General features: G+C 43.6%; 11 protein-coding genes across 11 annotated transcripts; 7 read left to right on the top strand and 4 right to left on the bottom strand.

Moving 5' to 3' along the window:
• Positions 1 to 360: 360 nt before the first annotated feature.
• Positions 361 to 3,807, top strand: BYT42DRAFT_514567 (Nup93/Nic96-domain-containing protein). The gene is made up of 13 exons (XM_051565197.1): positions 361 to 561; positions 622 to 742; positions 805 to 867; positions 947 to 1,090; positions 1,167 to 1,316; positions 1,379 to 1,548; positions 1,609 to 1,753; positions 1,819 to 1,979; positions 2,038 to 2,209; positions 2,280 to 2,447; positions 2,513 to 2,636; positions 2,698 to 3,634; positions 3,703 to 3,807. The coding sequence occupies exons 1-13, from the start codon at positions 392 to 394 to the stop codon at positions 3,749 to 3,751; spliced, it is 2,574 nt and encodes an 857-aa protein (XP_051423675.1). The 5' UTR covers positions 361 to 391; the 3' UTR covers positions 3,752 to 3,807.
• A 333-nt stretch (positions 3,808 to 4,140) lies between these two features.
• On the bottom strand, positions 4,141 to 6,175 carry BYT42DRAFT_593490 (Noc2p family-domain-containing protein; the record flags this gene model as incomplete). Its single annotated transcript, XM_051570704.1, has 5 exons — positions 4,141 to 4,513; positions 4,584 to 5,273; positions 5,422 to 5,853; positions 5,913 to 5,967; positions 6,031 to 6,175. The coding sequence occupies 5 exons, from the start codon at positions 6,173 to 6,175 to the stop codon at positions 4,141 to 4,143; spliced, it is 1,695 nt and encodes a 564-aa protein (XP_051423674.1).
• A 1,721-nt stretch (positions 6,176 to 7,896) lies between these two features.
• On the top strand, positions 7,897 to 9,545 carry BYT42DRAFT_568415 (S-adenosyl-L-methionine-dependent methyltransferase). Its single transcript, XM_051568172.1, has 7 exons — positions 7,897 to 7,971; positions 8,030 to 8,140; positions 8,198 to 8,235; positions 8,291 to 8,330; positions 8,388 to 8,897; positions 8,983 to 9,042; positions 9,105 to 9,545. The coding sequence occupies exons 1-7, from the start codon at positions 7,921 to 7,923 to the stop codon at positions 9,399 to 9,401; spliced, it is 1,107 nt and encodes a 368-aa protein (XP_051423673.1). The 5' UTR covers positions 7,897 to 7,920; the 3' UTR covers positions 9,402 to 9,545.
• A 346-nt stretch (positions 9,546 to 9,891) lies between these two features.
• Positions 9,892 to 10,390, top strand: BYT42DRAFT_545695 (uncharacterized protein; the record flags this gene model as incomplete). Its single annotated transcript, XM_051565829.1, has 2 exons — positions 9,892 to 10,102; positions 10,191 to 10,390. 2 exons carry the CDS (start codon positions 9,892 to 9,894, stop codon positions 10,388 to 10,390), a joined length of 411 nt encoding a protein of 136 aa, XP_051423672.1.
• A 287-nt stretch (positions 10,391 to 10,677) lies between these two features.
• On the top strand, positions 10,678 to 12,572 carry BYT42DRAFT_322678 (peptidase S8/S53 domain-containing protein). Its single transcript, XM_051563021.1, has 6 exons — positions 10,678 to 11,130; positions 11,213 to 11,310; positions 11,391 to 11,657; positions 11,758 to 11,836; positions 11,917 to 11,955; positions 12,024 to 12,572. The coding sequence occupies exons 1-6, from the start codon at positions 10,723 to 10,725 to the stop codon at positions 12,492 to 12,494; spliced, it is 1,362 nt and encodes a 453-aa protein (XP_051423671.1). The 5' UTR covers positions 10,678 to 10,722; the 3' UTR covers positions 12,495 to 12,572.
• Positions 12,573 to 12,583: 11 nt separating this feature from the next.
• Positions 12,584 to 13,561, top strand: BYT42DRAFT_613641 (uncharacterized protein; the record flags this gene model as incomplete). The annotated part of the gene is made up of 1 exon (XM_051571765.1): positions 12,584 to 13,561. The coding sequence occupies one exon, from the start codon at positions 12,584 to 12,586 to the stop codon at positions 13,559 to 13,561; it is 978 nt and encodes a 325-aa protein (XP_051423670.1).
• Positions 13,562 to 13,652: 91 nt separating this feature from the next.
• Positions 13,653 to 15,082, bottom strand: BYT42DRAFT_568409 (uncharacterized protein). The gene is made up of 4 exons (XM_051568171.1): positions 14,595 to 15,082; positions 14,495 to 14,525; positions 14,171 to 14,397; positions 13,653 to 14,115 (listed from the first exon to the last, which is right to left on the bottom strand). Exons 1-4 carry the CDS (start codon positions 14,709 to 14,711, stop codon positions 14,035 to 14,037), a joined length of 456 nt encoding a protein of 151 aa, XP_051423669.1. The 5' UTR covers positions 14,712 to 15,082; the 3' UTR covers positions 13,653 to 14,034.
• A 318-nt stretch (positions 15,083 to 15,400) lies between these two features.
• On the bottom strand, positions 15,401 to 17,608 carry BYT42DRAFT_495888 (copper amine oxidase; the record flags this gene model as incomplete). The annotated part of the gene is made up of 3 exons (XM_051564387.1): positions 15,401 to 16,248; positions 16,339 to 16,956; positions 17,038 to 17,608. 3 exons carry the CDS (start codon positions 17,606 to 17,608, stop codon positions 15,401 to 15,403), a joined length of 2,037 nt encoding a protein of 678 aa, XP_051423668.1.
• Positions 17,609 to 19,540: 1,932 nt separating this feature from the next.
• Positions 19,541 to 21,765, top strand: BYT42DRAFT_635527 (putative AAA family ATPase; the record flags this gene model as incomplete). Its single annotated transcript, XM_051572490.1, has 10 exons — positions 19,541 to 19,632; positions 19,693 to 19,862; positions 19,934 to 20,108; positions 20,160 to 20,268; positions 20,331 to 20,603; positions 20,664 to 20,866; positions 20,923 to 21,006; positions 21,071 to 21,294; positions 21,368 to 21,571; positions 21,646 to 21,765. The coding sequence occupies exons 1-10, from the start codon at positions 19,608 to 19,610 to the stop codon at positions 21,763 to 21,765; spliced, it is 1,587 nt and encodes a 528-aa protein (XP_051423667.1). The 5' UTR covers positions 19,541 to 19,607.
• A 51-nt stretch (positions 21,766 to 21,816) lies between these two features.
• On the bottom strand, positions 21,817 to 22,330 carry BYT42DRAFT_613637 (uncharacterized protein; the record flags this gene model as incomplete). The annotated part of the gene is made up of 4 exons (XM_051571764.1): positions 21,817 to 21,867; positions 21,944 to 21,988; positions 22,055 to 22,201; positions 22,259 to 22,330. The coding sequence occupies 4 exons, from the start codon at positions 22,328 to 22,330 to the stop codon at positions 21,817 to 21,819; spliced, it is 315 nt and encodes a 104-aa protein (XP_051423666.1).
• A 1,756-nt stretch (positions 22,331 to 24,086) lies between these two features.
• Positions 24,087 to 27,131, top strand: BYT42DRAFT_322581 (uncharacterized protein). Its single transcript, XM_051563020.1, has 5 exons — positions 24,087 to 24,203; positions 24,268 to 24,416; positions 24,482 to 24,628; positions 24,718 to 25,686; positions 25,778 to 27,131. The coding sequence occupies exons 1-5, from the start codon at positions 24,146 to 24,148 to the stop codon at positions 26,798 to 26,800; spliced, it is 2,346 nt and encodes a 781-aa protein (XP_051423665.1). The 5' UTR covers positions 24,087 to 24,145; the 3' UTR covers positions 26,801 to 27,131.
• The last annotated feature ends 388 nt before the right edge of the window (positions 27,132 to 27,519 follow it).

Below are 27,519 nucleotides of genomic sequence, written 5' to 3'. Positions count from 1 at the left end.
ATGTCTGAGGAGAGTTTTATTTCAAAAAATAATGTGCAGATAATTCAATAAATGTAAGTTTGCAACGTTGGCTACGCTACTGCCTCCTGAAGCTTTTGTGCAAGCGAGAGGTCGAGCGCCAAGTCAATAACCACGGCTCGCACTCTATGCTGGCTGGATAATGGCAATTGCCAAACATAATTTAGTTACAGCTGCTGCCTACGATCAAGCTTGGCAATTCGTTGTGTTGGTATCTGAGGATAAGTGGTTGCATTGGGTTGACTCTTACAGAATGGGTCAGCCAGGCTGTCAAAAAGACAGTCACGGAATGAATTTCTTATTGCATGCGAGGCAACGAATTTAAAAGGAAAAAAAAGAAGGCACTTGCAAAACGACGTTCTCGGAATCCTTTATGACGGTCGACATTACATTCAAGCAACTGTACGAGAATTCAAAACTTCTTGTACCGTCTTCGCATTCTCGGTCGTTTCCGCTGCTAGAGCGTGGTCTGCAGCAGATCGAAGCCGAGCAACAGGCACTGGGAGCCAAAACGAACCATAATCAGGAACTCTACGCACAAGCGTAAGTGACACGTCAGCTCTTTGACCTACGCGTTTCCGATCGCTAAACCCTTTGGCGTAGAGCTTATCTCTTGGAGCAGAATGGCATCAATAGTCAGGAATTTTCCCAAAATTTGAACGCCATTAGCGACACGGCGATTGTCTGCGAACCCGTGGAGATTATTAAAACCACCGATGTCGAAGTAAATATATACAGCACCATTAACTCTAGTTTTTTGTGCTCATTGCTTTCACTTGCTTGTAGAAATTTCTTCAACAAGTCCACGAAAACAACATTATCGACATTATTGAGAGTGACAGACAACAAGTACGGAACGATCGATCGTTTTTTCTTTTTTTCAATGGCACGACCTTGATTCGCTTATTGCGTTTTTTCTATGTGTTAGACAAATCAAGACTTTGAAGCGCTCGTCAAGCAGTGCACGAACCGTGATTGGAAAGACCTGGAACAGCAGCTTATTGTAAAGAAGGATGAAATAACGACACCGGAGGCTAGCCGCCCGATACCAAAGAATGATATTAGCGCACTGGTATGTGGAGCGTGTTTTGATGAATGATTGCAAGGCCAAAAGCTCACCTTCATTTCCCACCTTTATCGATCTACAGTCACCCGCTGATCGTCAAGCGCTGCAAAGACGCGTATCACAATATACACCCGTTGTTGCCGACCTTAATCAAGCACGACTGCAGGGTCAACGATTTCCTTTAGTGGAGAGCTTGCAGAAGTTGACGTCCGCCGAGACAGCGGTCAGCAGGGTACGTCGAAACCTACGTCAGGTCGCTTTCTTTGATGTTTACTCATGCTTTTATTTTTACAGGAACAGGACAGAGAACAGGATGCCTGGCAGCTTGTGGCCGAGATTTCAAAGGAAATGGACCCGCCCAGTTTGCCACAACAGACAGGAGGAAATTCATCACGTCAGCCGATCGATTCCACCAGCAAAATGCAACGCTTGTTGGCGGCTTCTAAAAAGTGGCTCGAGAATCAGTGAGTATTTACGTTGGATCCTTGAGTTATGGGTGATATTAACTGTCTTTTTCTTTGCAGGTGCGTCAAGCATATTGATCAGACACTGGTTAAATACGCACACAAAGCACAAATAGGTGGTCTATCGTCCTTTACCCATCGCTTACAGGCTTACATCAACCTCATGTATAAATACCACAATAATTGGATCGACGCTCGACTAGAGGTAAAAAGCAACTCCACCATCAACATCCCAATGCGACAACCTTGATACTCACTCAAAGGTACTAGATTGTCAATGATATGCCCATTTGGCTGCTGGTTTATTTGCTTTTACGGTGTGGCCGACCCAAATCCGCGCTAAAATACATTACAGAAACCTATGCGAATTTTAGCGACTGCCCATTGTTGATCACCTCTTTACAAGAATATGTCAATAGCGCAGACCAATGGTGAGGAACTTTACCAATGCAACGATATGATCAATCGATGACTCATTTGGCCCCATAGTCTAAGCAAAAAATCGCGAGACGCGGTAGTGACGCAGTATCAGCAATTTGCTTACGGTCAAAATACCGTGGATCCTTACAAGCAGGCCGTATTCAAAATCATTGGACGATGCGAACTCAACAAGAAAAACTTGGAAGTGACCCGAACTACTGAAGATTATTTGTGGTTACAGGTAACCTTGTCGCCGTTTCGACCCGTGCGTTTTCATGTTACTGAAACTAACTGGGCTAATGTCTACACAGCTTACGCTGATTCGCGAAAAAAATGCGGAAGAATTTGGTTATGAGCGTTACCAGTTGCGCGACTTGCAAGCGCTCATTGTCGAAAACGGACCACAGCCGTTTGAAGCCCAGAATAGCAATCCATGGGTGTACTTTAAGGTCTTATTATGTACACTCCAGTTTGAACGGGTAAGACGGCTTCCAAGCAAACAGTCAAATTTTATATTAAATCATGGTACTAAATGAATGATTAGGCGATCCACTACTTATATAGTAAACCGACCGCGCAGGTGGAAGCTGTTCACTTTGCCATCGCATTAGTTTACCATGGGCTCTTGAACACGAATGCTGACCCTGCTCCCGCCAAAGACGATTTGTGTAAGTGTATTTCGAATTAGACTTGTGTGCACTGTCGGTAACTTATTGCGTATGGGTTCAGTTTCGGTGAAGGAAGATGGCAATGCACAATTAGATTTTGCCCCGCTCATTTATCAGTATCTATCCAAATTCGACCTCGGCAATGTACAAGCAACCCTACACTATTTATATCTCATCACATTATGCACGCGCCATCCTATCGATCCTCGAGATGCGGTCACCGCCCTGTGTCACTCGTACATTCGCGAATTATCATACACAAGCAAAGATTTCAAAGAAATTCTTGGTACCACCAGCTCCAGCTTGGGGCGACAGGCGGGACTTTTAGATCAGTACAAGTCTCTCATCGGTATCAGCAGCGAAAAGGAACTCATCAAACGGATCCTGGTTCCGGTGGCCGATCGGTATCGTCAGAATAGCCGTTACAGCGAAGCGATCTATGTGTTTGAATTAGCTTCCGATTACGATCAAGTCGTCGATATTCTCAACAAGCAGTTGTGCGACGTTTTGGAACAGCCGCAACCTTCGCAGGAAACGTGTGATGCTGTCATCAAGTTCTCTACCGACACACTTCGCCATTACGGAGAGCAGCAGCACATCAGTGAAGTGATAAAGGAATCAAAGAAGAGAACGCTCCGCGTGCTGGCCTACTTTGTGCAATGTCGGGCCCTGTATCATGCCGGACAATATGAGCAAGCGTTGCAGCTGATTCGACAGTGCGGTGTCGTGCCTCTCAACGACGACCGAGGCCAAGTACAGCAGGCCGCCGATCAGTTTATCATGTTTGAAGAAATGGTGGCGAAAAATATTCCCGATGTCCTTTTGATGGTCATGGATATGCTGTACAAGATTTGGCACTCTTACATCTCGCAGGCTGCACTACGGCCCTTGATCGTTCAAGAAATTTCACGAATTGAAGAGAATGTACGCGTGGTGTTGGCTTTTGTCGGTATGATTCAATTCAAGATCCCCGCAGATACCATGGTCAAACTCAACAGGTAAAAAGTGGAGTGATAACAAGAGGAATGAGTTTTTGACTTTGTGGGCTCATTTCAATGTATGATAGGGCCGAAATGACCATGTCAAGTGATCGAGATCGATTAATGTTACGATGATACAACAAGTAAAGCAGCATCCCAAAATAAATAAAAAAATTACATTGAAAAAAAGAGTCAAAATGCCAAATCATATTACAGGTGTTTTTCTTTTTTTTGCTTTTTCGCTGTGTGAAGATCTATTGTTCAAATACATGTGGTTTTCTTATGCGTTTCTTCGTTTTAAAAAGTTACCCAAGGGGGTTTGTTCGAATTGCACGTTTCTTAAGAATGATAAGACGTCGTCCACCTTGGATGCTGTGTACTCTATCGGTGCCCGTTTTTGCTCAATGTAGTTCTTGTGTGTTTCCAATTTCTCAATCAGCGCTCGCAACGATTTTGCAAACCGCGTGCCTTTCATTCTCTGCTGCTGATCTTTCAACTATAGGGACACAAGAAAAATAAAAAGATCAATATCGTACTTTCTTCGAACATTCTCCGCGTGAATAGGTTACCTTGTCAATGGCGGGAATGGCTAGTTCCGGGAACGCAACGGATAAACCAAAACAGGCATAGAAATCAACCAGACCATCGTAAACGGCCTTGAATACCGCATCTTGGTACACTTTGGTATGCATGTACTCTTTCGGGGTCTTCAAGTGCAAATCCCAGTCAAACGGTTCGAGGGACGCGACATCAGGCTGGCTCTTGAAGATATCGTTTCCGAAGATCTCGAAAAGATGAGGAGCCAATGGAATATAGTAACCGGTGGCATCAATGATATTTGTCAACATCTTGAGAATGTGAATGCGTAAAGGTAAAAATTGAGCAGTGGGATTCAGTCTAACAAACAAAAACCATCAATACACTACATTTTTTTATCCTCCCTGTCCACGTTGTCTAGCGCTTTTACCTCAATGTGTGCAGTGCCACTTCGATCAACGGATACACAATGGCCTGCATCGGTGACTGAGCACCAGAAACAGGATCGCATGTAACGCTTAAAACATTGCCCCAGAATTCAAGACAATTGATAAATTGCCAGGTATAAATCGCCTTGAAACTGTCGATGGTAGATGCCTTTTTCGCATTCTTCAGATGGGTCGCGAGTTGACGGACATACACCTGAGCATGCACGGCACTGTTCTTGGTGTCGATGGTGTAAAAGTCGGCGGCTTCCTCCAACATTTGCTGAACGACCGGTAAGCTGGCCGCATTGATCTTGACCGCCCGTCGCGCGAACACGAGGTAAGAGCCTTTCAGCACATGACCGAGGTAGCTCTTTTTTTCCGCATCGATGGCCGTAGCAGCAAAGTCACGAATCGTCTGGTATACCTTTTGACGTGTTTCGGAAGACAACGTTGTGTCGGCCCAACGATCCAGCAAGACACGCAGGTATTCTGTTGACGCCTTTTGGAAATATCCAAAGTACGTGGCAAGCGGTTGCAAGTGACTCACAGCCCACTGGATCATGTCGTCCTGGTCGAAGTCTTTCAAGAGACGTGTGGCATTATTCAGATAAAGCTCCACCACAGGTGCAATTTTTGGCCAGTATTTCGTTTTGCTCGGATGGTTATGTTTTTTCGACAACACGATATGTTGACTCAAGATGGCGTACGTGACTTCAAACGTTTTACGGATCAACTTGTTGTACACTGGATTAAAAGGAGCAACACGTTACATAAGTATATTGATGCTGACTATTGTCATCAGGGCTTTCAATATTACCTTTATGACTGCTTATACGATACGATGGTTCTTCAATATCCTCATCTGATCTGGCAATCGCTCTAAACGCCAACAAAAGTCTCTTCAACGCTTGAGGTGATTTTTGATCAGCTTCACGAGACCAATTTCGGAACATGTCCATCGTCACGATTTCCCCATTAGCGTCGTCGTCTTCTTCACTCTCATCGTCCTCGAGTTCGTCATTGCTTTCCATTAGTTCCTCCTCTTCCTCCTCCATATCCTCGTCGTCTTCCTCCTCATCGTCCTCCGATTCCGGTTGAGCATCGTTAGTCTCTGCTTTCACTTCATCGGTCTCCATAATCTCGTCATCGACAACCGCAGTAAACTGATCCAAAGCATTTAAATCGGCTTCTATATCGTTGTTGAGATCGAGCGATTCTTCGGGATCGAGCACATAGCCTGCGAAAAAGGCGCTCACGTCGCCTTGGTCATCGCTATTACAAAACAGTTAGCGATCTACCGTTTAAGGTGTTATTTTTCGCCTTCAACTCACGTTGTTTCTTCAGAGTCCTTTTGTTCTGCTGTCTCTCCCTTTGGTTCAGCTGATGCTAGAATACAAGAATGGTTTAAATAGGGTCCATGGGCTCTAACAAGGATGAGTCGGTTTGTACCTGCGGTTTTGTCTGGGCCGCGATTGCGTCGAGCTTGACGGCGAGCTACTTGCTGCTTGAATTTGGTATTTTTCTTCCGTCGCTCTACCGTCTGCTTGAGCTTATTCTTTTGAAATTTGATGGTGGCTTTCTTTGCTTTGGCCATGGCTGATCGTTTAAAGTAGATCAATTTCTCGGGCGCTTTTCCCTCCCTTTTTTTACCAGGAAGTTCTCTGTGACACGTTTTCGTAGATGGCTTGGCTGTTCATGCAAAATGGAAGGCCGCAGCGAAAAATTTAAAGCTGCGTTGGTTGCTTCAGCCTTTGAGCAATTTCGAGCAAAGATAACGGATCCCACGATTACCTTTAATCAAACAATAAATTATCATAAAGGATATGCTCACTAGAAATTTTATGGAGTAAGGCTCCATTCTATGTGCATATCGTAACCACTTTTTAGAGAAGAGAGCATACGCACCAGCTTTACATTTACAAGAAGCAACTAGCACAAACATTCGAAGAACTACACAAAGTTTATTTTACGCATGGATCTGGTTACTCCATTTTCATGGCCTCTTTACAATGTGGCACTTTATTTTCACCATCGTTTCCCTTGCTCAAAATAATGATGGGTTCCCCACTTTCCGCATCTTTTTTCATCGATATGGGAGCTCGTTAGAACGATTGATTTTGCTAGACGTGCCTTTTTGGTAACCGAGGACCCAGATCAAAAATCGACGGTAGCCAAATTTGGGCCGTTCGTTGTAAAAAAGAGGGATAGGACGTTATCGACACTATGGAATGTACAGGAGCAAACTTCATATGAAAAAATTTACTTTCAAACAATGACGGAAAACGATGAATGATAAGCCGAAAAAAGCGCGTTTTTTTTTTTTTTTCTCTTTTAGCTACCAACTGAGAGATGATGGATGACAAGCATTGATAGCACTTTTTTTTTTTTGCTACATCCGTTTCAGAGCATCCTTTTACTGACTTGGTCTTCATTTTACAGTAGGTCAGCTAAATCTCTTTGGCAGTGTCGGTGGTACAGCAACTCTTGGCGGTGCAATATGAGGTAAGTGAAGTAAGGTAAATGAAGTGTGTGGGTTAAAAGAAAGACACTGCAAAAAATAGACCAGGCGGACAAAACGCGAGGAGGGAGGAAGAAAAAAAAATGGCATTGCCTGCAGTAAAAAAAAAGCACCGCCAGGGAAAAAAAAAACTTTGGCCGACAAAGGAAGAGGAAAATGGAAAAAAATTGGAAATGAACGTGAAAGTGGGGATTTGGGATGAGGTGGATGAGGTGGAGAGGAAGGTATGGGAGTTGTGTGGGGGTGTGTGTGGAGGAGAAGGAATGGTGGGGGCGGTAGCTGACCTTTTTGTAGGCAGACAATTCGAGCCGGTTGCTGTGAAATGGTAAGTTTCTATTTTCCCTTTTTTCGGTTATCATTTTGCTTGTCATCCATCATCCTCCGTCGCTGTCTGCCTCTTGCCCTTATTGTATGGAGCGTTCCATTGGCCCAAGTTCCGCTTCTGGTGACTGTATAGTGTAGTATAGTAGCTATTGTACTTGTGATATGCTTGCACTGGTTGGATATGTATAATAGATCACTTGCAAATAACAATGCTTTATTTTTCGTTTTCACTACCCATTAATCGCTAACGAAAAATCAATTGTGCATGGTAAATTGATGAACAGTATCATTTGATTTATTGTAACTCGTTTACAGCATATGCAGCGCATTTATCAATTCCATCAGTAGTATTCGTTGGTCTTCTTGGGAAGACATGCTTGATATCCGCCGCTGATGCATGGCTGAATTTTTTCACAAATCTCCCGACCTTTTTTCAAACCGCGCCATAACAAAAATGATTTGGTTGTGCCAAGGTCAGATCTCGACTTGTCTAGATCATGAGCGATTCCATCCGATGTCTTGAGTTCTTTTCGGGCATTGGCGGTTTGGTAAAGCAGAAAAGATATCTTATAAAGATTGAGCTCCTCTTTGCTTACTGTACTATAGCATTATGCAGTCAACATTGCTGGCGTGGACGCCCAAGTCATTGCCGCCTTTGACGTCAATGAGATCGCTAACAAAGTGTACGAACACAACTTTAAAAAGAAGCCGTTGAATGTAATTTATTCTGTTTTCATTCAACTCATCACATCCGGATCTCACACTCTATTTTAGAAAACGATTGAACGGTTAACACCCAATGACATTGCGAAGTAAGCAGGAGAATAGGGCCGTGGATATTGACGTTATTTATTCATTGGCCAATAGATACAAAGCTGACTGCTGGCTTTTGAGCCCTCCGTGTCAAGTAGGTGCTGCTGCAGCTGTAAGCTAAAGATTGCCATTAACCACAGCAGTACGGTAGCCTTATACACAAGGCGGCCGCGAAAAGGATTGCGACGATCCCCGTGCCAAACCATTGATGCATTTGATTGATCTGCTTCCACGTCTTGCTGATCCGCCCAGATACCTGTTCCTCGAAAATGTCAAGAATTTCGAATCATCGCAATCAAGACGCAAACTGGTGGAACAGTTGGATGCCCTTGGTTACGAGATCCACGAATGTCTTTTGTCACCCATCCAGTTTGGCATACCTAATCATCGTCTCCGATACTATCTCACCGCGCGACGTTGTCATAACACGCAAGCGAAAAACGACGTTTCTGACAGTTATGTCGATCGGTGCACCATTAACACAACTTGGCCTTTCTCCGAGGAAGCGCACTTTGAGCTACCAGAGTTGTCGATATTTTTGCAACCAGAAGCGGATGACGATGAGCGATACAAAGTACCTTTCAAAGATCTGAAGCGATTGCATAATTTCCGTTTGGATATCGTTCGACCGGATTCTCGAAAAACGTCTTGTGTCACCAAGGTAAAATTAATCTGAGCACGAGAAATTTAGTGTAGAATGGCAGAGGAGGTAAAGAGGGTAAAAAGTTAACGCAATGGATGTCTAGTCGTACGGCTCACATCATATCATGACGAGTGGATCGATGATGCAAACGAAAAAGCTGGAGGTAAGAAGGGACAGCAAAAAATCAATGAAGCAACGGAAGTGTGAATGCCCAACTTTGCCTAGATCACCGAATACGACTGGAGCAACTCAGAGTCGTTGACGGAGCTCGGTCTCCGATTTTTAACGCCTACGGAAATTGCCCGTCTACATGCCTTTCCCCTTGAAAAGTATCATGAAGGTGTGATCAGTAACACGACATCCGTGATGGGTGGCTGCCGGCCGTTTATCGGACCTACGGTACAACCGTACCTTGAGTTTCCATCTTCTGTGACCATTGGTCAGCGATACCGGTTGCTTGGCAATAGTTTGAACTGTTGGGTGGTTGCGGAGTTATTACGATGTCATCTCTTTCAAAGATAAGCGCCCGCACATGGAGCAATTCTGCTTTAAATTTTTTTTTATTTTTTTTTTTCATAGAGATAGACTGATGAAGAGCCATTGTTGGTCCAAACTGTAATGGGATGTACAAAGCAAACATTATAAAAAAAAATTACGACAAAAAATTATGATCGTCCATGATCGGGATGGCCAACGGTCCTGCTTTCTCAAGGCGTCATTTAGCGCAGTAAAATGAGCAAGAGGATAATTCTTCAGGAGAAAAAAGCAGTAAAGTGTGTGAGGATGCATACAAAATATGCATGAGGAGGTTTGAGATGAGAGTATCAAGTTTCCGTCTGAAATTCTTCTAAGTGGATAATAGCATGGCATGTGGGCAGAATGAGGATTGAAAGACGTGCTGGGAATGCTCCATCGTCCATTCTGAAATACTCGGGTGTTAAGATTTTATAAAAGCTGAGGGATTCATTCGTTGCAAAGAAACGGCTTTGCTTTAACCAGCTTCATTTATCCCATGAAATTCATTGCATCTGTCGTTGCTGCCTTCTTCATTGCCACAGTGGCTGCTCAGGAGGCCGCCCCCTCAGTTTACACTACCCGCACTCGCATTGTCAATGGAACGCCTGTCGTCGAAGCTTTAGTCGGTGTCGTCAGCACCGCCACCGAAACTGTCACAAGATACTCTACTGTCTACGCAGCCACCGTCCGTACCCAAGAGAACCTTGGTACGTTGTTGATGACAAAGCTATTTCAAAGAGCTTACAAACCATGAAAAACTAATATCAGGGATTTATATTTTTTTTGTTGTTGCAGTAAAGGGCACAGTGCCCAATCTGTCAAGCATTGTCATCGACCACGGTATTCTTAGCGTTCTCAACACTCTTCGCAGTACCTCATTTTCCACCTTTACCACCACGATTCCTGCCAACGCACCTCTCAGACGACGAGATCTTGCTGATGTTGAAGCTGCTGCCCCCGTTGCCTCCGCCACCGTTTATCCTCAAGCCAACTAAAAAAAAAAAAAGAAAAATTCCTTGGCTAACTATATATTATCCATTAACCTCCTGAAAAAAGAAAAAAACAAAAACACCCTCCCACAATAGATAGTCTGACTTGTATAGAAAATGCTTTCTTATAATGGCTCAATAAAGCTGAGAGATATCGAAAGCTTCTGGTGACATGAAAAAAAAAAAAAAATTGGAAAACAAAGCAAGCCAAAAGGGACATGGGTTTCACTTTCAACAAGCGGAACTAACGAAGATGCAGATGGGTATGAATAGGATATAAGTGATCGTTTTCCTCTCACTTGACTCTTTCATTTTGTTCAACTGAATTTTGCGTCAAGATGAAATTATATTGGTGGATATTACCCTTTTACTATTCCTTAGTGATCGGCCAAGATACGACGGAAAACAAGGGCAGCACAACGTCGTATGATATTGGTGTTTTTACCAATCTGCCTTCTTCACACTTCCTGGATAAATTGCGATTTCGGGGAGGACAAATCCCACTTCACAACGATCCAGTCTCGGTGATGACTTTTGACGATAACCTGCACATCGTCGTCAACGAAGCACCATCACCGGAACAACGGCAACTACTGAAAGACCATCCCGATTGTGCTTCGATTGAACAGAATCGATTAGTTCATGCAGCCCAAGTAAACCTAAATACTGATCCATCTTCTTCTTCTCCCTCTTTTTCCACGCCTGCTGCTTCGCATCTTGCTTCACAAGATCATGTGGCAAATTGGGTACTGAGAATGAATCAATAAAAATATCACTTTTTATGCGTTGAATCATTCTAATTAATTTCTTTTTTTTTGCATGGTCCAGGGTCTGGCTCGTATTGCTCAACGCAACCTACCTCTAGGCTCTACCTTTACCTATCCGGACACTGCAGGTGAAGGCGTTGACATTTATATCGTTGATAGGTGGGTGCTTGATGGTGAAAAGAAAAAAAATGCCAAGATTCTCGGAATAGCAATCCATCTCATTGTTTTATCATTACTAGTGGCGTTAACATAGATCATGAGGATCTGCGTGGTAGAGCGTACTGGGGTATTACAACGATTGATGAACCTGACACCGATACGAATGGTCACGGCACATTTGTAGCTGGCATTGCAGCTGGCACTCAAAACGGGGTTGCAAAGAAAGCGCACATTATTGCGGTAAAAACGCTCAACGCCAAAGCGGCCGGCACGGTGGCGGAAATTCTGAGAGGCCTACACTTTATCAAGTTGGCCGCAGAACGGTCTGGACGAAAATCCATTGTCAAGTAAGTGCCCAGTGATTTCCATATCAGATTAGAAAGAATTCTCCGATGACAACGCTGGCTCCGATACCAACTGTGTTTCTCCTTGTATTGCCAATTCCAGTTTATCCGTTTTGACAAGCAAAAGCGTTGCTCTGAATGAAGCCATCGAATCCCTTACCAGAGCAGGGTTGCTGATTACCGTAAGCGAACTAACATTTTGATTGATCCTACAAGATGATGACAGGGGCAGACGGATCATTGACCATGCGTAATTTTACAGTCCGCCGCCGGTAATCATGAGGGTGAAAACGACGATGTGGTAAGCTGAAAAATCCTTTTTTACAGAAAGAGCTTTATCTGCTGATCCATGTTAATTTTGAAATGAAGAATGCTTGCCATTTTAGTCCTGCCAGTTCACCGTCCAGTATCACCGTCGGATCAACCGATAAAGAGGATGTCATGGCCCAATTTAGCAATCGCGGTCCGTGCGTGGACATCTTTGCACCTGGTGTGAATGTGGTATCTGATAACGCATCGAGTGAAAAAGACACCAAAAAGGCGTCGAGTGGCACTTCATTTAGCTGTCCGCATGTTAGCGGAGTAGCTGCTTTGATGTTTGCAGCCGAGAATATCACTGCTCAGGAGGTCAAACGACGTATCTTAGCAATAGCAACAACCAATACCATACGCCATATTCCAAAGGACGGAACCCCCAATGTCATGCTTTTCACCGGCATCAGCTCGTCTGAATCCGGGGACAGTCCAGTGTATACGGCCATGGCCCCCGATCGCTTGCTCAAATTTGATTGGAAGTCGTTCTTCATGCCATTGGTTGCGTTACTGACACTATTGCACTGATTGGTCCATTTGTCAAGTCACGAAGCTATTTGAATACCCAGAGGCCGCAGCCATTGTCAATCGAAAAACCAATCTTTGGTGAACTCTCCATGCCTGCATTGAACGATCAATCCAAAATTGACAATGAGCTGAAGCACCTATTTCAGATACCTTTGATTACAGACGCAGACACTGCGGATCAGTATTATCAGGCCCATTTCGATCGAATTGCAAGCGCCATGCTGCTTGACTACGATTTATGCATTGGGGAGAACCGGTACAACATGTTGGAGGTGGAAGGCTACTTGAAAACGCAACCGGAACACTTTCACGCCGATCCTTTCTGTCACGGGCATCCTCTGCAAAAACGAAGCGGTGCATGGTTCTTTCATCATGTCGGTTTATCCCATGGATTCCGTGGCGGCAGTCGTAAAGGGGTTGATATCACGGTAGGCGATGCCAAAGAGGGCAGTGCAGGCGGTATGTTGATTCGGGCTATCCAAAACGAGTCGACAGGCCAGCTTATCGAAGGACCCAGTCTGGTGGTGAATGAAATCCTGTCTGTTTTGGGCGAATCCTCGATCAAGAATCTTGTGGAAAGCCACTGGCATGATCATCCTGGCTGGTCGTATGCGGAGGAAAGCCGCTTCTATTTGGCTCCGAAAAAAACGATTCACAGTGGCGTCAAACGAAAAGCGTCCGAATTTGAAATCTACAAATCGCCACGAGTTGGGCTCGGTTTAACGAACCATTCACCGAGCATTGAAATGAGGTTATCCTTTGTGAATCGCCCCTATCGATTTGTTATTTCACCATGGCTGCTCAAGAAAGGGCGAGTTTGGACCATTTTCAACATGTTGGAGACGGAGGTCGACCAGGAAGACATTGCCACCCTCAACGATACCAAGAGCAACATGGTAGCGAAATACAAAGTTGAATACGACCTTGGAAAGGACCTTCCGGTAGAGACGATCAAGTCGTGTCTCAAGAACAAGGATATCGTCCACGGCGGTGCTTGGTGGAAAATTAGAGTCATGAGCGCTATTCAGTGGTGGGCATCCCAGGACGACCCTGTTCAATTTTCATAGAAATTTTTTTTTTTTTTTTTTTTTTTTATCTTTTGTATATTAGAATGTGACATTTTTTTTTGGAAAACATAAGGCTATAAAGCATATGAATGCGGATATTTAGAGTGTACCTTTTCCCAAAGGTACTTTATTGTGTAGAAAAGAAATGAAATAATAAGGTGTTGTTAAAGATTAAGGTCATGCTGTGGGTATGATGCTACTCATCCGGAAGCGCAGCTGAATGTGATGGGGATGATTCAGCTTTGTCCGATGTCTCTGATATGCTTAAAAGTTGTCGTAATGCTGCATTTTCCGCCTTTAATTGTGCCACTAAAGTATTGTCTTTTTCTGGAACATCGCTGTCATAGGCCTGGCGTACAGCTACTGCTAGCTGTTGCAATTGATTCTGCAACATGGTATTCTCGATGAATAATGCCGATGTTGTGCCCTGTTTTTTCGCAACCCATCATTACCGATCATTCCACACTGTTTGTTCATGTCGTCCATACCTTTTCCGCATCCAAGAGCGCCTCATACTCTCGACGCATACGTAGTTGATTATTCATAAAATTGCCCTATGATTTATGTTAGACAGACGCATTTCTGACTGCATAAAAGTAGACTACGCACCCCGTAATTCCTCAGTTTCGAGGCAACGGTTTCCAAGCCGGCTTCGTATTCCCTCAGCAAGGTTTTCAGCTCGTAGTTTTCTGCTTGAAGCTCCTCATTATGGGTCATCACCGTTTGGTGCTGTTGTAACAGGTCGTTATGCTTGGCTAGAATACAGGCCACAGCAAGATCGGCTGAGACGTCTTGCTCCAAGTGATTGAACATTGAAGAGTTCACGTTCTCCTGCTCTAAAGGTTCATCATAATTTCCAGTGAAAGGAAAAAGTCAGTATCAAGCTCCCATTTTGTCACAATTTATGGGATTCTTGAAGAGACTAACCAATACCTTTGGTGGTCTGCAAAGCATTGGCTCGTTGCTACTCAAGTAATCGAATGCATAAATCAGTGTCTCGTCTACCGTCAATAACTGTGTGGATGAGGTGAACCTTCAAGTCGGATAATTGAGACCGAATGTCGGAAGCCATCTCTTGATTCGTCTGTTGCTGTGATGCTAGTTCATTAGTGAGTTTCCATATTTTTTGTAGTATTTCATCGTCAGGCATGATCGCTGAAAAGTTCCTGAGAAACGAAGTATTCCGAATAGAGTCTCCATCGAGAAGGAGGACCCGATTTTGGATCAATCCATTCTCCGCCGCAGGAGTAAATTGCGAACATTCAGCAAAACGAGGGCGGGATGGATCGGTTACTTATCAATACACAATAAAGATGGCAGGTAAGTTGAGCCCAACCTATCTGATGTTTGTAGTGTAATTCCAAGTCTTGCACTATTGACTTTACTCGCGAGTAACCCTTGCGCAACATGAGTATTTTCCCTGTGGCATCTATGGTTTAAGAATCCTATAGCATTCACATAACAACAGAAATAAATTGTCTTAGAAGAAGTATTTGAAACGAATAGTTTGGACAGGTGAGACCAGGCGTTTTACAATTTGTTTTGTTCACATTGTAGTCACGACTTTTGACTGTTTGATCTCGCCAAATGATACTGTTTTCCTCACTATGCCTGCAATTGATGAACTGGAGCCTATGTCACCCTGTTCATATGATATATTGTTCACATAGCCTGACATATGACGCAAGAGAGTATTTATATGCATTGCAATTTGTACGGATATGTCACCGAGAAAGGTTCAATATAAAGACAATGATGATAATTTCGTATAAAAATTGCATTACGGGTTTTTATTATTTATGATTGAGGGAAAAATGCATGGGTAATATGTACAGAAACTTAGAGTTTGTTGCCGGGGCAGCATGAGCTTTCTTTGGCTTTGTCAGCGTTGGCGTGAACAGATTGGTTCATCTTTTTGTTAGTGGGCGCGATATCCAAACCGGGGTTGGCCATGAAGAAGTTGAAGGGTTTCATGATGAAACCACACATATCCACGGGCATCACGGGGAAGTCTTCCACACGAGGCAAGTGAGTGATACCAAAGGTGAACCAGAGCACGATGTCGCGGTTGTCAATAGGCTTGCGTTCCTTGGCCCACACAGGAACACCATCACGTCCGTCTGATTGGTTGCAATAAAATCCACCAGCGAACATTTGCTTTTCATCATAAGGAGTGACCCATAATGCCTTCTTGGCAAAACCAGCACGCTCACCGACAATGGAATCATCCTGAGCAAACAAAGGTGTCTGATGATGGGATACCAGCTTCCATCCAACAGGCGCGCGTGTGTAAGGATGCACACGGCTTTCGTTGATGATCTTCCAGAATCGTGCTGATTCATAGTTGGGGTTCGTGGCACCTTCAAGCGTATCCTTCAAAATGGTCTCCTTGGCAAAGAAACCGTTACCAAACTCGTTTCTTGGGTGACCGGTAGGGAAAGGCGAACGATGGGTATCCACTTGAGCCACCGAGTTATTAAGACCATCAATCATGGGATCGATACGCATGGTGAAGAAGTGTTGGTGGTGCTGAGCATTGATCTGAGGAGCCACCATAACACCATAGTCACCAGGGGTTTCGTCTTCAGCCAACACGTGGGTATTTAATTCACCAGTAGCCTTGACTTCATATTCAAAGGTACCATCCTGGTAAAAGTAGTAGTACAAGCCGTAATCATAGTTGGCCACTATTTAGAAAAAGAAAAACGGGTCTTAATTCACCTGCCAGAAAAAAAAAGCGGCCTCTGGAATCCCCTCCGGATTTTTGTGTAACTTACCAGTGACGATTTGGGAAATGACAAGACGGCGAGAACGAACAGTGTGGGCACGACCGTTGCGGTAATCGGTGTGCTTGAACAAGATACCGTGGTCTTCTTCGTGCATACAGACAGCATTGGGCACATGGAAAGGCTTGCCGTTGTGATCGTTGAAAACGGCATCAAAGTAGTAGATGGAACCAAGACAGTCGCAGCCCAAGGTCAAGGAGTTGGTGCAAAGGCCAAGACCGTACTCACCGACATCAAAAGCATGCTTACGGTAATGAGGAGCGTAAGGGTCGGCATAGGGGACGACCATTTCGGAAAGGGAGATACGGTAGAAAAGAGGACGCTTCTCGGGACCGTCCTGGTACGAAACATTGTGGATAACCAGACCCTCACGGTAGTTCATGGAGATACGCATGTTCCACTTTTGCCAATCAATCTCATTACCCTTGACAGTGAACGAGACACCTTGAGGCTGTTGAATAATGATAGGCTTCAGATCCTTGCGAAAGTTCTCTTCACCAACAAACTCGGGAAGGAAGTTGTGCTGTTGCAGAGGGATAGTAGGACGAGTGAACTTGCTGTCTCTGGGACGGATATGCTCGATATCAATGACCTTCATCAAACCCACATCTACAATAAAAAAAAAAAGCACGAATTGCATGAGCACGCTAGTCCCACCTACGAAAATCATTCCCTTGACCTGTTACTTACCAATGATAGGAACAAAATCCAAGGGATGGGCATACTGGTTGTCGTCTTCACAAGTGCGCATATACATCAATGCCTGCATCAAACGTTTATCGCGACCCTTGTGGGTGACATGGCGGGCAATGGCCCAGGGATCGGCAAAGACTTGAGACATGTCGTGGATACCCAATTCTCTGCATTCGGCTTGCACGCGGGGATCCTTGATGACCAGTTCTTCGACTTCGAACATATCATCCATGGTCAAAATAGGCTGAACATCGGGCATGTAGGACCACGACTTGACGGTCTGGCTGTCAAGCGAGACCACGGCCTCGTAACAACGCATGGAAGGCTTCTCAATAGCGACCACCAGGGCTTCACGTTCAACGTGTTCAATGCGAGGACGAGTGCGATCCCAACCAAGGTAAGACATCATCAAATACTTGGGAGGTTCTTGGAGAGTAATGGTATTGAAGATAATGTTCATGTCGGATTTCTCCTTGCGAACAATATCAGCGACCAACATGATTTCATCACCGGTCAGTTGATCAAAGGGATGGACTTGCTGATTCGTTGCAGCAGTAACGGTCTTCATTTCTTTAATAGCGGCCATGATAGAGTGCAGGTAACGGGAAAGGGAGAAAGAATAAGATACAAAAATTCAAGTACTGGATCAGTCGACGAGCATCACGGCCTTGGGGGTCTATATATATCTTTTTTTTCTCAGTTGAAAAAATCGGTGACAAATTGAATCAGATGCCGCCGAAGAAGTGTTATATCAGACGGTGGTTGGACGAGTAGGAAGTGCCCGATATGAGAAAGTTTGTCTAGTATTTGTCATTACTAGCCTCAGACCAGAAGCCTATTAAGAGAACTTTTTCATCGATGGGACTTTTGGGTTGCTACTTCCAAAGCCCCGGATTTTTACTAGGTTGAACATGCACCAGAGATCTCGGGAACATACCTATAGGATCTACGATAGCCAAGGTAGCTTATTGTTATGAAGGTTTGCGGACCTTTTAATCCTTACTAGACGCATGAAGGGGTCAAAGGGGCGAAAGACGGCCAAAGCAACGAGGATCTTTCTGGGCAGTTTAGTAACGACAAACTCCGCGAGACGTAAAGGACCGGTTTTGACAAATCAAGACCGTGTAGTTTACTTTCTTGCGATCGTGCGAAAATTCCCAGATGACCGGAGTTCAGCAGCTGATGAAGCCAACGTTGCAGCTAACCAATAGGAAAAAAGAAAGCCGTTGTACTAGGTGCACAAATTAAGTAATGCATCCATTTTCTGTTTTCTTGGTGTTGCACGTGGGAAGCCGTCATCCTCACTAGCATCACCGACGCTCCTCCATCTTGGTCATTTCTGATTCAGCTTTGAAACATGGATAATAACAATAATCTAAACAGGAACCCCATTTTTCCCAGATGCCTTTACACCTTTTGTTAGATTTGCTTCTAAAGGCAACATGGCCACAACATCATTTTCTGTCTTTCATATCGCGAACTTCAAAGGCAGAAATCTTGTATGCAGCTGCCGAGATTTATGAGCAGTACTATGCATAAATAAACTACGCAATAAAAGAATGTTTATGGAAACCCGTTTTTGGTGATTTCCCAATGTAGAAATCCAAACAAGCAGCATGCTAAGGTCAATGATGGCATAAGCCTTTTTTTTTCGTTCCTGTGATGTGTAACTCTAGACCAAGTGAATTTTGAGCATTGGAAGTTTACCTGACTGGCAGCCTAAAAAATCTTATTCGGCATTAGGATGCCATTATTCTACAAAACTCGAGCATATAAACTGTAGGCGACCTCTATGATACTAAGATGGAACAGAAAATCTTTTATTTATTATGAGTTTTGATTCAAATATTCTTTTTTTTTTTTAGTTATTTATCAATATGAAAAAACTCTTTCTATGCTACCGATAATTGTGGTACTGTGTTTCTAATATTTTCCTAATACACATTTCCATCTGGTTATGATATTAAATGTTTAGTACCTGCAACCGAGAAGATTGAAACCATTCAGAGAACCAAACTTTTACTTGGAGGAAGATGACAAGAACAAATATTAATCTTTGATCCGCTTGCACCCAAATTCATGTATTTTTTTAAACCGAACATGTGATAAATAATAAAGAGACATGATGATCATGCAATTGTTTGTCAAAAAATCGTGATTTATCAATGCATATTGATATCATAAGATGTTTCTGGAATTTTAAAACGACACTGTTTGACGATGGAAAAATAACTGTCAGATATCATAATTGAGGCCTTCTTACTGAAAATTTTAAAAAACAGCCTCTCACCGGCTATGTAGGGAAAGATGTTGATTGTCTGTGCCGACTGCTTGCGAAGTTAAAAGGACTCTCTGAGGGAAAAATGAGAATTTTTCATTTAAGAATATTCATAGTTGACATTGAATTATTTCAATGTTCTTTGAGTTGGAACTGTTCATGCCAAAAAAAAAAAAAAAAATGACAATGGTCTTTCCAAAATAGAAATGCCAAATTTGTCCACAGCCATCCGATTAGACTTTTTGAAATTTTTCAATTCTCCTTCGTGTATTGCCAAAGTTGATCGATCATGTCTAATCAAAAGGAGTCTCATGGTCAGATTCTCTTTTTTTCAATTTTTGAGTAGTGGAAAGCATGCTCTAAGCGTATTATAGTGAATTGCCCCATTTGCGGAAAAACCATGGCCGCAGCAGAGATCAATGCCCATCTCGATGCCAACTGTCAAGCAGCCACCGGAACCGCCACCACGCGTTCGGTTCAGAGCCACTTGAATATGGGTGGAAAAGTAACGCCAAATACTAAAGAGACAAAACCAGCATCAGAGGTAAATGAGACTGCTATACGAAATGAGTACACATGTCGTAGTTTTCGCGTAACTGATCATGGTGAGCGTAGACACGGATGGCACCGCTATTTCAGCTGAAATCGCCTCAAGCGACACAGCCTAAACGTCCATCGACTAACCCAAGTTCCTTCAAAAAAGAAGATCATGCGATCGCTACGTCCTCAACACCACTAAAACGACAAAAGAGAGAGGCAGCCCAGGAAGCCATGCCGCTCGCAGCAAAGGGTATACAATAGTCCGGTGATGATATTTGGACATGGCTAATGAAAACCATAGTGAGACCTCTGTCACTTTCGGAATTTGTGGGACAAGAAGAATTGGTCGGTGAACACGGTGTGTTGCGCCCTCTCATGGAGAGTGATCGCATTCCCTCCATGATCCTCTGGTACGTGTTGGTTGATAAGAGAGACACATGTTCAAGGTCGCTTAATGAATCATTTTATCTAGGGGACCACCTGGCTGTGGCAAGACGACCATGGCTAGAATCATATCAAAAACGACCAAAGCGAGATTTGTGGAACTTAGTGCAACCAGCCACGGATCGTCCGATGTACGAAAAGTGTTTGAAGAAGCCAAAGGCCATTTGATGTTGACGAATCAAAGAACCATTGTGTTTATTGATGAAATTCATCGATTCAATAAAGCACAGCAGGATCTATTGCTGCCTTTTGTGGAACAAGGCATCGTTCATCTTATTGGCGCAACTACAGAAAATCCAAGGTGAGTCCAGTCATTTCCATTGTGTCACGGCATCGATGTTCAATATAGCATATCCTTTAGCTTCAAGGTGAACTCGGCTCTATTGTCGCGATGTCGCGTGTTTGTGTTGAAACAGCATACCGAAGACGACCTGTTGGAAATCTTAAAAAGAGCCCTTGGCCGCTGGCGGCAAGATAATAAGACCGAGGATTCTACCGCAGCACCCCTGACAGACACAGAAAGCGAAGCCTTGCGAACATTGGCGATATTCAGCGACGGAGATGGTAAGAACAAGCTGATTATTGTAAGGTGGCCATATTATTAACTGCCGTTCCAACAGCTCGAAATGCGCTGAATACACTTGAAATTGCTCTAAGTTTATTACCCAACAAAGAGTCACCACTACTCGTAGAAACCGTCAAAGGTAAAATTCGGTTATTCACTGGCTTTGCGCAACGTTCATTGACATTTTTTTATTTGATTTTTAGGGGCATTCCAAAAATCACATTTACTGTATGATCGAAATGGAGAGCAGCATTACAATATTATCAGTGCGCTACATAAAAGCATTCGTGGGAGCGATGCCGATGCGGCGCTTTACTGGTTAGGACGTATGCTGGAAGCTGGAGAAGATCCACTTTACATCGCACGGCGACTCGTGCGTTGTGCTAGTGAAGATATTGGTTTAGCGGACAATACAGCGTTGCCACTGGTAAAGCATTCAACTCTATTATTGTCCGACTATTTTTTCGGTTGCTAACAAACCAATGGTTCCATTTTTCTAGGCAATGGCAGCTTATAATGCTTGTGAAAAGATTGGTATGCCAGAGTGTGATACGATATTGGCGCATTTGGTAGTGCATCTAGCCGAGACGAAAAAAAGCGTGCGATCTTACAAAGCTTACAACCTTGTAAAATCGGTGATCAGACAAGAGCCGAATTACCCTGTACCATTGCACATACGAAATGCACCCACCACGTTGATGAAGGTAACTATTTCATGTATAAAAGAACCTAGGTCGCGATCGCTCAGTAGTTCAACGGTTTTTTTTTTATCCTTCAGGGTCTAGGGTATGGTGCAGGCTACAAATACAATCCCGATTACGAAGAACCTGTCGAGCAAACGTATCTCCCGGATGCACTGCAAGGCCGCAAGTTTCTTGATGCAGAGAAAGAGAGCTAGTCGTATTTTATTGTTATTGTTATGATTCATGGTTGGGGGATGTAATGCGTTTTATATCTTGTACCCGTTGATAAATGGTGTCAATAGCGGCTGTCCATATTTCTAATTCTTTATATTGGCCCGACACAGAAGCTCTAAAGGGTATACTTTTAGTCGTCGTCGGTGCTATGCTTCCCACCTTGGCCAAGTAGTGAGTATGATTCCGTAATGCCAGTTGAACGTCCTAAAAAAACCACCATGAGAAAACTGGCAGATGTAAAAGTATAACCAGGGATAACATGGAGCTTACATTCACAATGGAAAAATATCGCGACGCTAAATTGCGGAACACTTGTACGCGTTCTTCGATTGTATCGTCGGTGCTGTTGTCGTGGGGTCCGTCCTCGGACAGCACGGCCAAAGCTTCTCCTGCTGTTTCCAGCAGCAGTACCAATTTCTACAAATCGGTGAGTAAGCGTGTCCATCTCAACATCATGTAGTGTATCATTCGTACTTTTTCCGCTTCGTGTAAATCTTTGATTCTTGTCGTGCTTTCCGCTATTTGTTGTGAATGTGAATCGCTCATTAGGGACAATTGGAGAAATGAAAAGAGGACAGAGACTGAAAGATTTTCTGGCTTTCCAGATAAGGAAATCGTCGGCTCCGTCGAACTGACCACTGAATATTTTACGCGCTTGCCAAAAAACCGCCAATATCGTAGAGCGAGAAAAAATGATATCATGGTCATATTATGACAAAGAGTTCAGCATTGACATAGCCTTCTGTATATGTGATCACTAGATATGGAAAACACCAAAAAAAAAAAGAACAGTTCTCGAATGTTCAGATCGTCTGTTTTTCGTTGCACCAGGACATGCATAACATTAATCTACGTGATCTTTTTGCGATATTGGAAAGTTTTTACTTTATCTTACATAGAAAGCATGATAATTTGTTTTATTCATTGGCATGAAATACTCGCTTTTTGTCGACCAATCTTTGAGTTAAGTTCGATTTCGCCGTCATTTCTTCGTCCAGGACGTTGTAGCAGATTCTCAATATCCTGTATTCTATGCATTGTTTTCGTATAGCATCCGCCGTCATCTAAAGTAGCAGAAAAGAGAGAAAAAGGTAAAGCTAACTATGTCGCTGTATGTAAAGTAAGCTTACATAGCTAATTTGTAGGTATTTTAAAGCGAGAACTAGCCAATTAACAACAGAGCTGCTTTTAGGCCGATATTTTGGGTAGGTCTGAGGAATCGAGAGTTCGACAATGTACCAAGAATGAGACGGGTACAGAAGTCGTATAAATATCAGACGTTACTTGGATTACTTATTACAAAGATGCATGATGACTATATTGTAAACAGTGAACATGAAAGGCCGAGTTCCCCATGCCAATATCAAATATGAGATATGTTCGGCGGGTGTTAAAAATCGCGCCATGATATTAAAAGAAATGGCGGGCAATAGGCATGATCACAGACTGTGCATATCATTATTCGGTTTGCAACCGGCTTGTTTTATGAGCCCATTGAAAAAAAAAGTAGATACAAGTGATGATTTTTGATTTGAAGAGCTTAATAACTTATCCCTTCAATTCAATCTGACGTTGTTGCATGATCTCAGACAGAACATGACAATGCTCATAGTTCCGTAAAAAGATTATCCGAAAAAAATAGAGCAGAAGCACACCAGTACTTCATTATTGTTCTTTGATCATCTGATTACTATACATGCGCTCTTTGCAACCAGTGCTGTTCTTGTATTGCTTACTTGAGCACGTTAAAATGGAATCCAAGTCGTTGCAAGTGGGTTTACTGGTTTGAACAATGTCGTAATTGAAATCCCGCCTTATTATGTCTTTCTGTTTCAGAGGGAGAAAAGGACCCAAATTCTTGTTCCTTCACCTTTTTCGTCTTTTTGTATTCACAGTGGGTCGACTTTTGGGTAATAAACGTAACAAGGATTGAACCACTGGGCTTCATCTTGCATGCTTTTGTATTGTGCAGTTGACATTCGGACTTGATAAACCATTCACACTCCAACTTCTCACTTCCATTTGTTTATATTCATTACCCGTCTATACCTTTTACCCGCCTTTTACTCTATCTTTATTTCACCCTTTGGTTCTCTTGCTTAGAGTTTTTATACATGCCATGGCTGGTCCTGACATGATGACTCAAAGTGACAATATGCCGTTACCCTCGTTTGGTTCGCAAGTAAAAAAGTTTGATTTCCAGGGCATCGCCATTGACACGGCATTAAGGTGGATATATTTAAACGAGATAAAATACTTCTGTAACGAAAATAATCACCACTCATCGTCATTCGCGGTACATATAGGAAATTATTATCTAAAGTGCATCTGCCAAAGGAAGCTCAACAAATCGATCGAGCTATGGAAGATTTTGCTAAGCAATACCATGCATGCAATCCAACGTTGACGGATACTGCAGGTAATAAGTAACCGATAACGAAGGAACGATTAGAGAAATACTTATGCGGGGAACATGGGGTTAGATGCGGTATATGCCGTGGCATTTTCCATCCTATTATTACATACCGATGCGCATAACAAAAATGTGCGGCAAAAGATGGCCAAAGACACGTTTGTCCGACGTACCAAGATCATCGAAGGAGGCGAAAGTGTTCCCAGCGAAATTCTGGATGTAAGTGGGGCTCAACCATACAATTGGCCGAAAAGCCTTGATCGATTAAATGATTGCCACCCTAGATTATGTATGACAATATCGTCTACTCCGAATTCACGTACGCCGACAACAACACCGATCCATTTGGAAACCATAAACTCGTCTCGGAAAAATCGTCATCATCATGGTTCACAAAGTTGAAAGGCGACACAGATCTCAGTATGCAAATGGTACGTGTTTTCACAGACAGTCAACTACACCAAACACGAACCATGTTCTTAATTATGCTATATAGTCTCATTTAACCATCGACCTTCAGCCGAAAATGGAGCAATTAATGCCGCCGATCAACACATTCAAATATAAAGGGAGCGAAGCGCCTATCAATATTATGGATGTGCATTTAGCATTGATCAAATCACGCTCTTTATGTCTTGGTGGAGTACGAAGTCGGCAACACGCAGAAATGCCGGGAAATAATACCAATACATACAGCGTGCGTGTAACCAAGGCCGGTCTGTTGGATCGCAAGTATGATTTGCAACATGGCGGGAAGCGAGCTTCAGCTAGAGGTTGGCGACAATTCGGCATGATCCTGAGTGGCAGTCAAATTATTTTCTTTGCCGACATATCATCGTTTCAGTCATGGTTTGGAAGTGATCCAACGCCTACCGTGGCTGTCACCAGTATGGACGATATGAATGCGAATTACACCTCGCACGCGATGGCCACGCCTCGACGTAACAGCAGCTATCCCATGTTCACTCCACCCACCCACGGTCAAGGGAACCGTCCAACCACGCCTACCGATTCTGGTCATGCCACCACCAACAACCCCACATACCCTTTTCGATATCACGCGTCTCAGGGATCCACTTCCTCCACGCTCAGCTCCGTTGCGCCTACCATGTCCTCCTTTTCTTCACTGACATCCTCAGTATCATTCCATCCTGCCCTCGGAAACTCGACTTTTTCTTCCGTCACTTCGCACGGCACGTCCATCCTTCGCCCTGTACAGATTATTTCGCTCAACAATGCCATCTGCATTTACGACGAAGCCTACACGAAATATCCGCACGTTTTCCGCTTGATCACAGCCGATAAGCAGCAGTTCCTTATCCGAGCTGAAAGCAAAAAGGACATGGAGGATTGGATGCTTAAGATCAACTATGCCGCTACAGTAAAAACCACCGGCGTTCGTTTCCGGCCTTCCTCAAGACAACGAAGGGCCACGCAAGGCGAGACTGATCATCCGATACAGAATATAACGCGAGAAGAAAAAGCCAAAGTACGTATAGGATCGGCTGCACCCGGCTTTTGACGGCTGTCAAAATAATGTATATAAAAAAAATCGGACTCATGATTGAAATCTATCCTAGGCAAAGATATGCGAATTGACGGATGCAATAACCAAAATTACCCGTCAGCTGGATCGGGAAAATCAGTTGCGGGAAAATCTGATGGTGCTTACCCCGTATCAAAAGTCGACCAAAGACCGTTTACTGATGTTTGCGGAAACGGTGGGTAAACGGATACAGGAGTACAGAGTTGGATTGCAGCAGTATACTTGTTATCGAGAATTTTTAAATTGCGAATTGGCATGGTGGTCTTCAGAACACAAAGTTCGAAAGCTGTCTGCATCATTACCGATTTGCGATCGCGGGTCCATCATGCTTCAACCCTACAGTTCTTCTGCCATGCTTCGTATTTCATCGACTTCACCGTCGGTTCCTGTACCTTCACCGGATCACTTATTACCGGGAAATGAGGGCAAAGACTCGATTCACATTCCTCGTCGCACATCAAGTTTGTTCAAATTCAATCCTTATTCATTTGATGATGAACCCTCCTCCATCCACGACGTTCCGTGCTCCGAAAAACCGTCGGCTCCACCAGCAACACTGTCAGAACAGGAAGTGGATCCACCAAACGCGGAACACCGACGATTATCTTTACCCCACGTGGCGCCACTGTCATTCCCCAAACACTTTATGGACAAACTCATTGGAAGCAGTCCGGTGGATAAGAAATCGGCGGATAAAGACAGTGCTCAGGAACATGTCCGATCAGAAACCCATTCTCCACTGTCGCATAGCGATGATGACAAAAAACTACGACCGCAGAAAAATTCGACTACCAAAGTAGCCGAAATGGAGAAATCCATACGAAGGCGTAGTATGAGCAATCCCATTGTTCCGAAACATTTGATTCGCATGATGACAAGTCAAAGTGATACGGTGAACAAGGCGAATTTATTGACGATTCCAAACATCAAACCAAACAAAACCGCGAATCGCGAACGAAGTAGCTCGACCGCATCTTCTATCCGTGATGATGATGACAGCGTGATTATTGTTAATGAATCCGAGGAAGATCTCACGGAGAAAGTGCAACAGGAGTAATCACATTTTTACCAAGAAGCACAAAGAAAATGCATTTCGAGTTTGAAGATCACGGCTGTGAACTTCATTCTCCGATGTGACTTGACACAATTTTTCGCCCCACAACCCCCCAATTGGCCCGTCAACAAAAAACTGCCTGCCTGCCGTTTTTAAAAAATATCCCCCATTTCCAATCGCCTTCATTCTTCCACCGCCTGTATTTTATAGACAACCTGTCATGTATTGCATGCGATATTTTGTCCCGCTTCTGTTGTTACCATTTCCAGATGCACCACCCATCTTTGTGATTCTATTCCTTGTATCATTCTTTCTACATCAAAAACCTTGGTAATTACCTTTTTTAACACAGTGACGTTGTCGACCGTGTACGGATCGATTTAACCCTTCTTTGCTTTTCTTTTGTATGGTTTCGATGGAATTTAGTATCTATTGCACATTGCTGCTGATCGCTTTATTTTCGTCGACGTGTTACTGGGGACAAGGCCGATGTTGGATTGATCTTCAACAATTACGATTATTCGATGCACGACCAAATTCGAATGCAACGTTTGGCCAGGGCGATGGTTGGTGGAACTGGAAGGTGACATTGCCGATTGGTCAGATCGCTTGATTGGTATAGAAAAAAGAAAAAAGTTGGTCCTGGATACCCTCCCGTTCGTCCCCGTTCGTCCCTGTTCGTCATGTCATTTCGTCTCTTTTTCATCTCTTGTCTTTTTTTT

The sequence above is a fragment of the Radiomyces spectabilis genome (genome assembly GCF_025331425.1).
Source record: "Radiomyces spectabilis strain NRRL 2753 chromosome Unknown BYT42scaffold_6, whole genome shotgun sequence".
Lineage (NCBI taxonomy): Eukaryota > Fungi > Mucoromycota > Mucoromycetes > Mucorales > Radiomycetaceae > Radiomyces > Radiomyces spectabilis.
This window is presented reverse-complemented; position numbering and strand designations above follow the sequence as displayed.

Bases quoted from the DNA above. Each gene is read 5' to 3' on its own strand.
- BYT42DRAFT_322678 (XM_051563021.1), top strand. From the start codon at position 10,723: ATGAAATTATATTGGTGGATATTACCCTTTTACTATTCCTTAGTGATC. The intron at 11,837-11,916 runs GTAAGCGAACTA...GTAATTTTACAG, and splicing joins GAGCAGGGTTGCTGATTACC to TCCGCCGCCGGTAATCATGA. The intron at 11,956-12,023 runs GTAAGCTGAAAA...TTTGAAATGAAG, and splicing joins AGGGTGAAAACGACGATGTG to AATGCTTGCCATTTTAGTCC.
- BYT42DRAFT_322581 (XM_051563020.1), top strand. From the start codon at position 24,146: ATGGAAGATTTTGCTAAGCAATACCATGCATGCAATCCAACGTTGACG. The intron at 24,204-24,267 runs GTAATAAGTAAC...ACATGGGGTTAG, and splicing joins AACGTTGACGGATACTGCAG to ATGCGGTATATGCCGTGGCA. The intron at 25,687-25,777 runs GTACGTATAGGA...AATCTATCCTAG, and splicing joins CGCGAGAAGAAAAAGCCAAA to GCAAAGATATGCGAATTGAC.
- BYT42DRAFT_568415 (XM_051568172.1), top strand. From the start codon at position 7,921: ATGAGCGATTCCATCCGATGTCTTGAGTTCTTTTCGGGCATTGGCGGT. The intron at 8,331-8,387 runs GTAGGTGCTGCT...GCAGTACGGTAG, and splicing joins TTTTGAGCCCTCCGTGTCAA to CCTTATACACAAGGCGGCCG. The intron at 9,043-9,104 runs GTAAGAAGGGAC...AACTTTGCCTAG, and splicing joins TGCAAACGAAAAAGCTGGAG to ATCACCGAATACGACTGGAG.
- BYT42DRAFT_514567 (XM_051565197.1), top strand. From the start codon at position 392: ATGACGGTCGACATTACATTCAAGCAACTGTACGAGAATTCAAAACTT. The intron at 1,549-1,608 runs GTGAGTATTTAC...TTTTCTTTGCAG, and splicing joins AAAAAGTGGCTCGAGAATCA to GTGCGTCAAGCATATTGATC. The intron at 2,448-2,512 runs GTAAGACGGCTT...ATGAATGATTAG, and splicing joins GTACACTCCAGTTTGAACGG to GCGATCCACTACTTATATAG.
- BYT42DRAFT_568409 (XM_051568171.1), bottom strand. From the start codon at position 14,711: ATGCCTGACGATGAAATACTACAAAAAATATGGAAACTCACTAATGAA. The intron at 14,526-14,594 runs GTTCACCTCATC...TTACTTGAGTAG, and splicing joins CTCAATTATCCGACTTGAAG to CAACGAGCCAATGCTTTGCA. The intron at 14,398-14,494 runs GTATTGGTTAGT...ATGAACCTTTAG, and splicing joins TGCTTTGCAGACCACCAAAG to AGCAGGAGAACGTGAACTCT.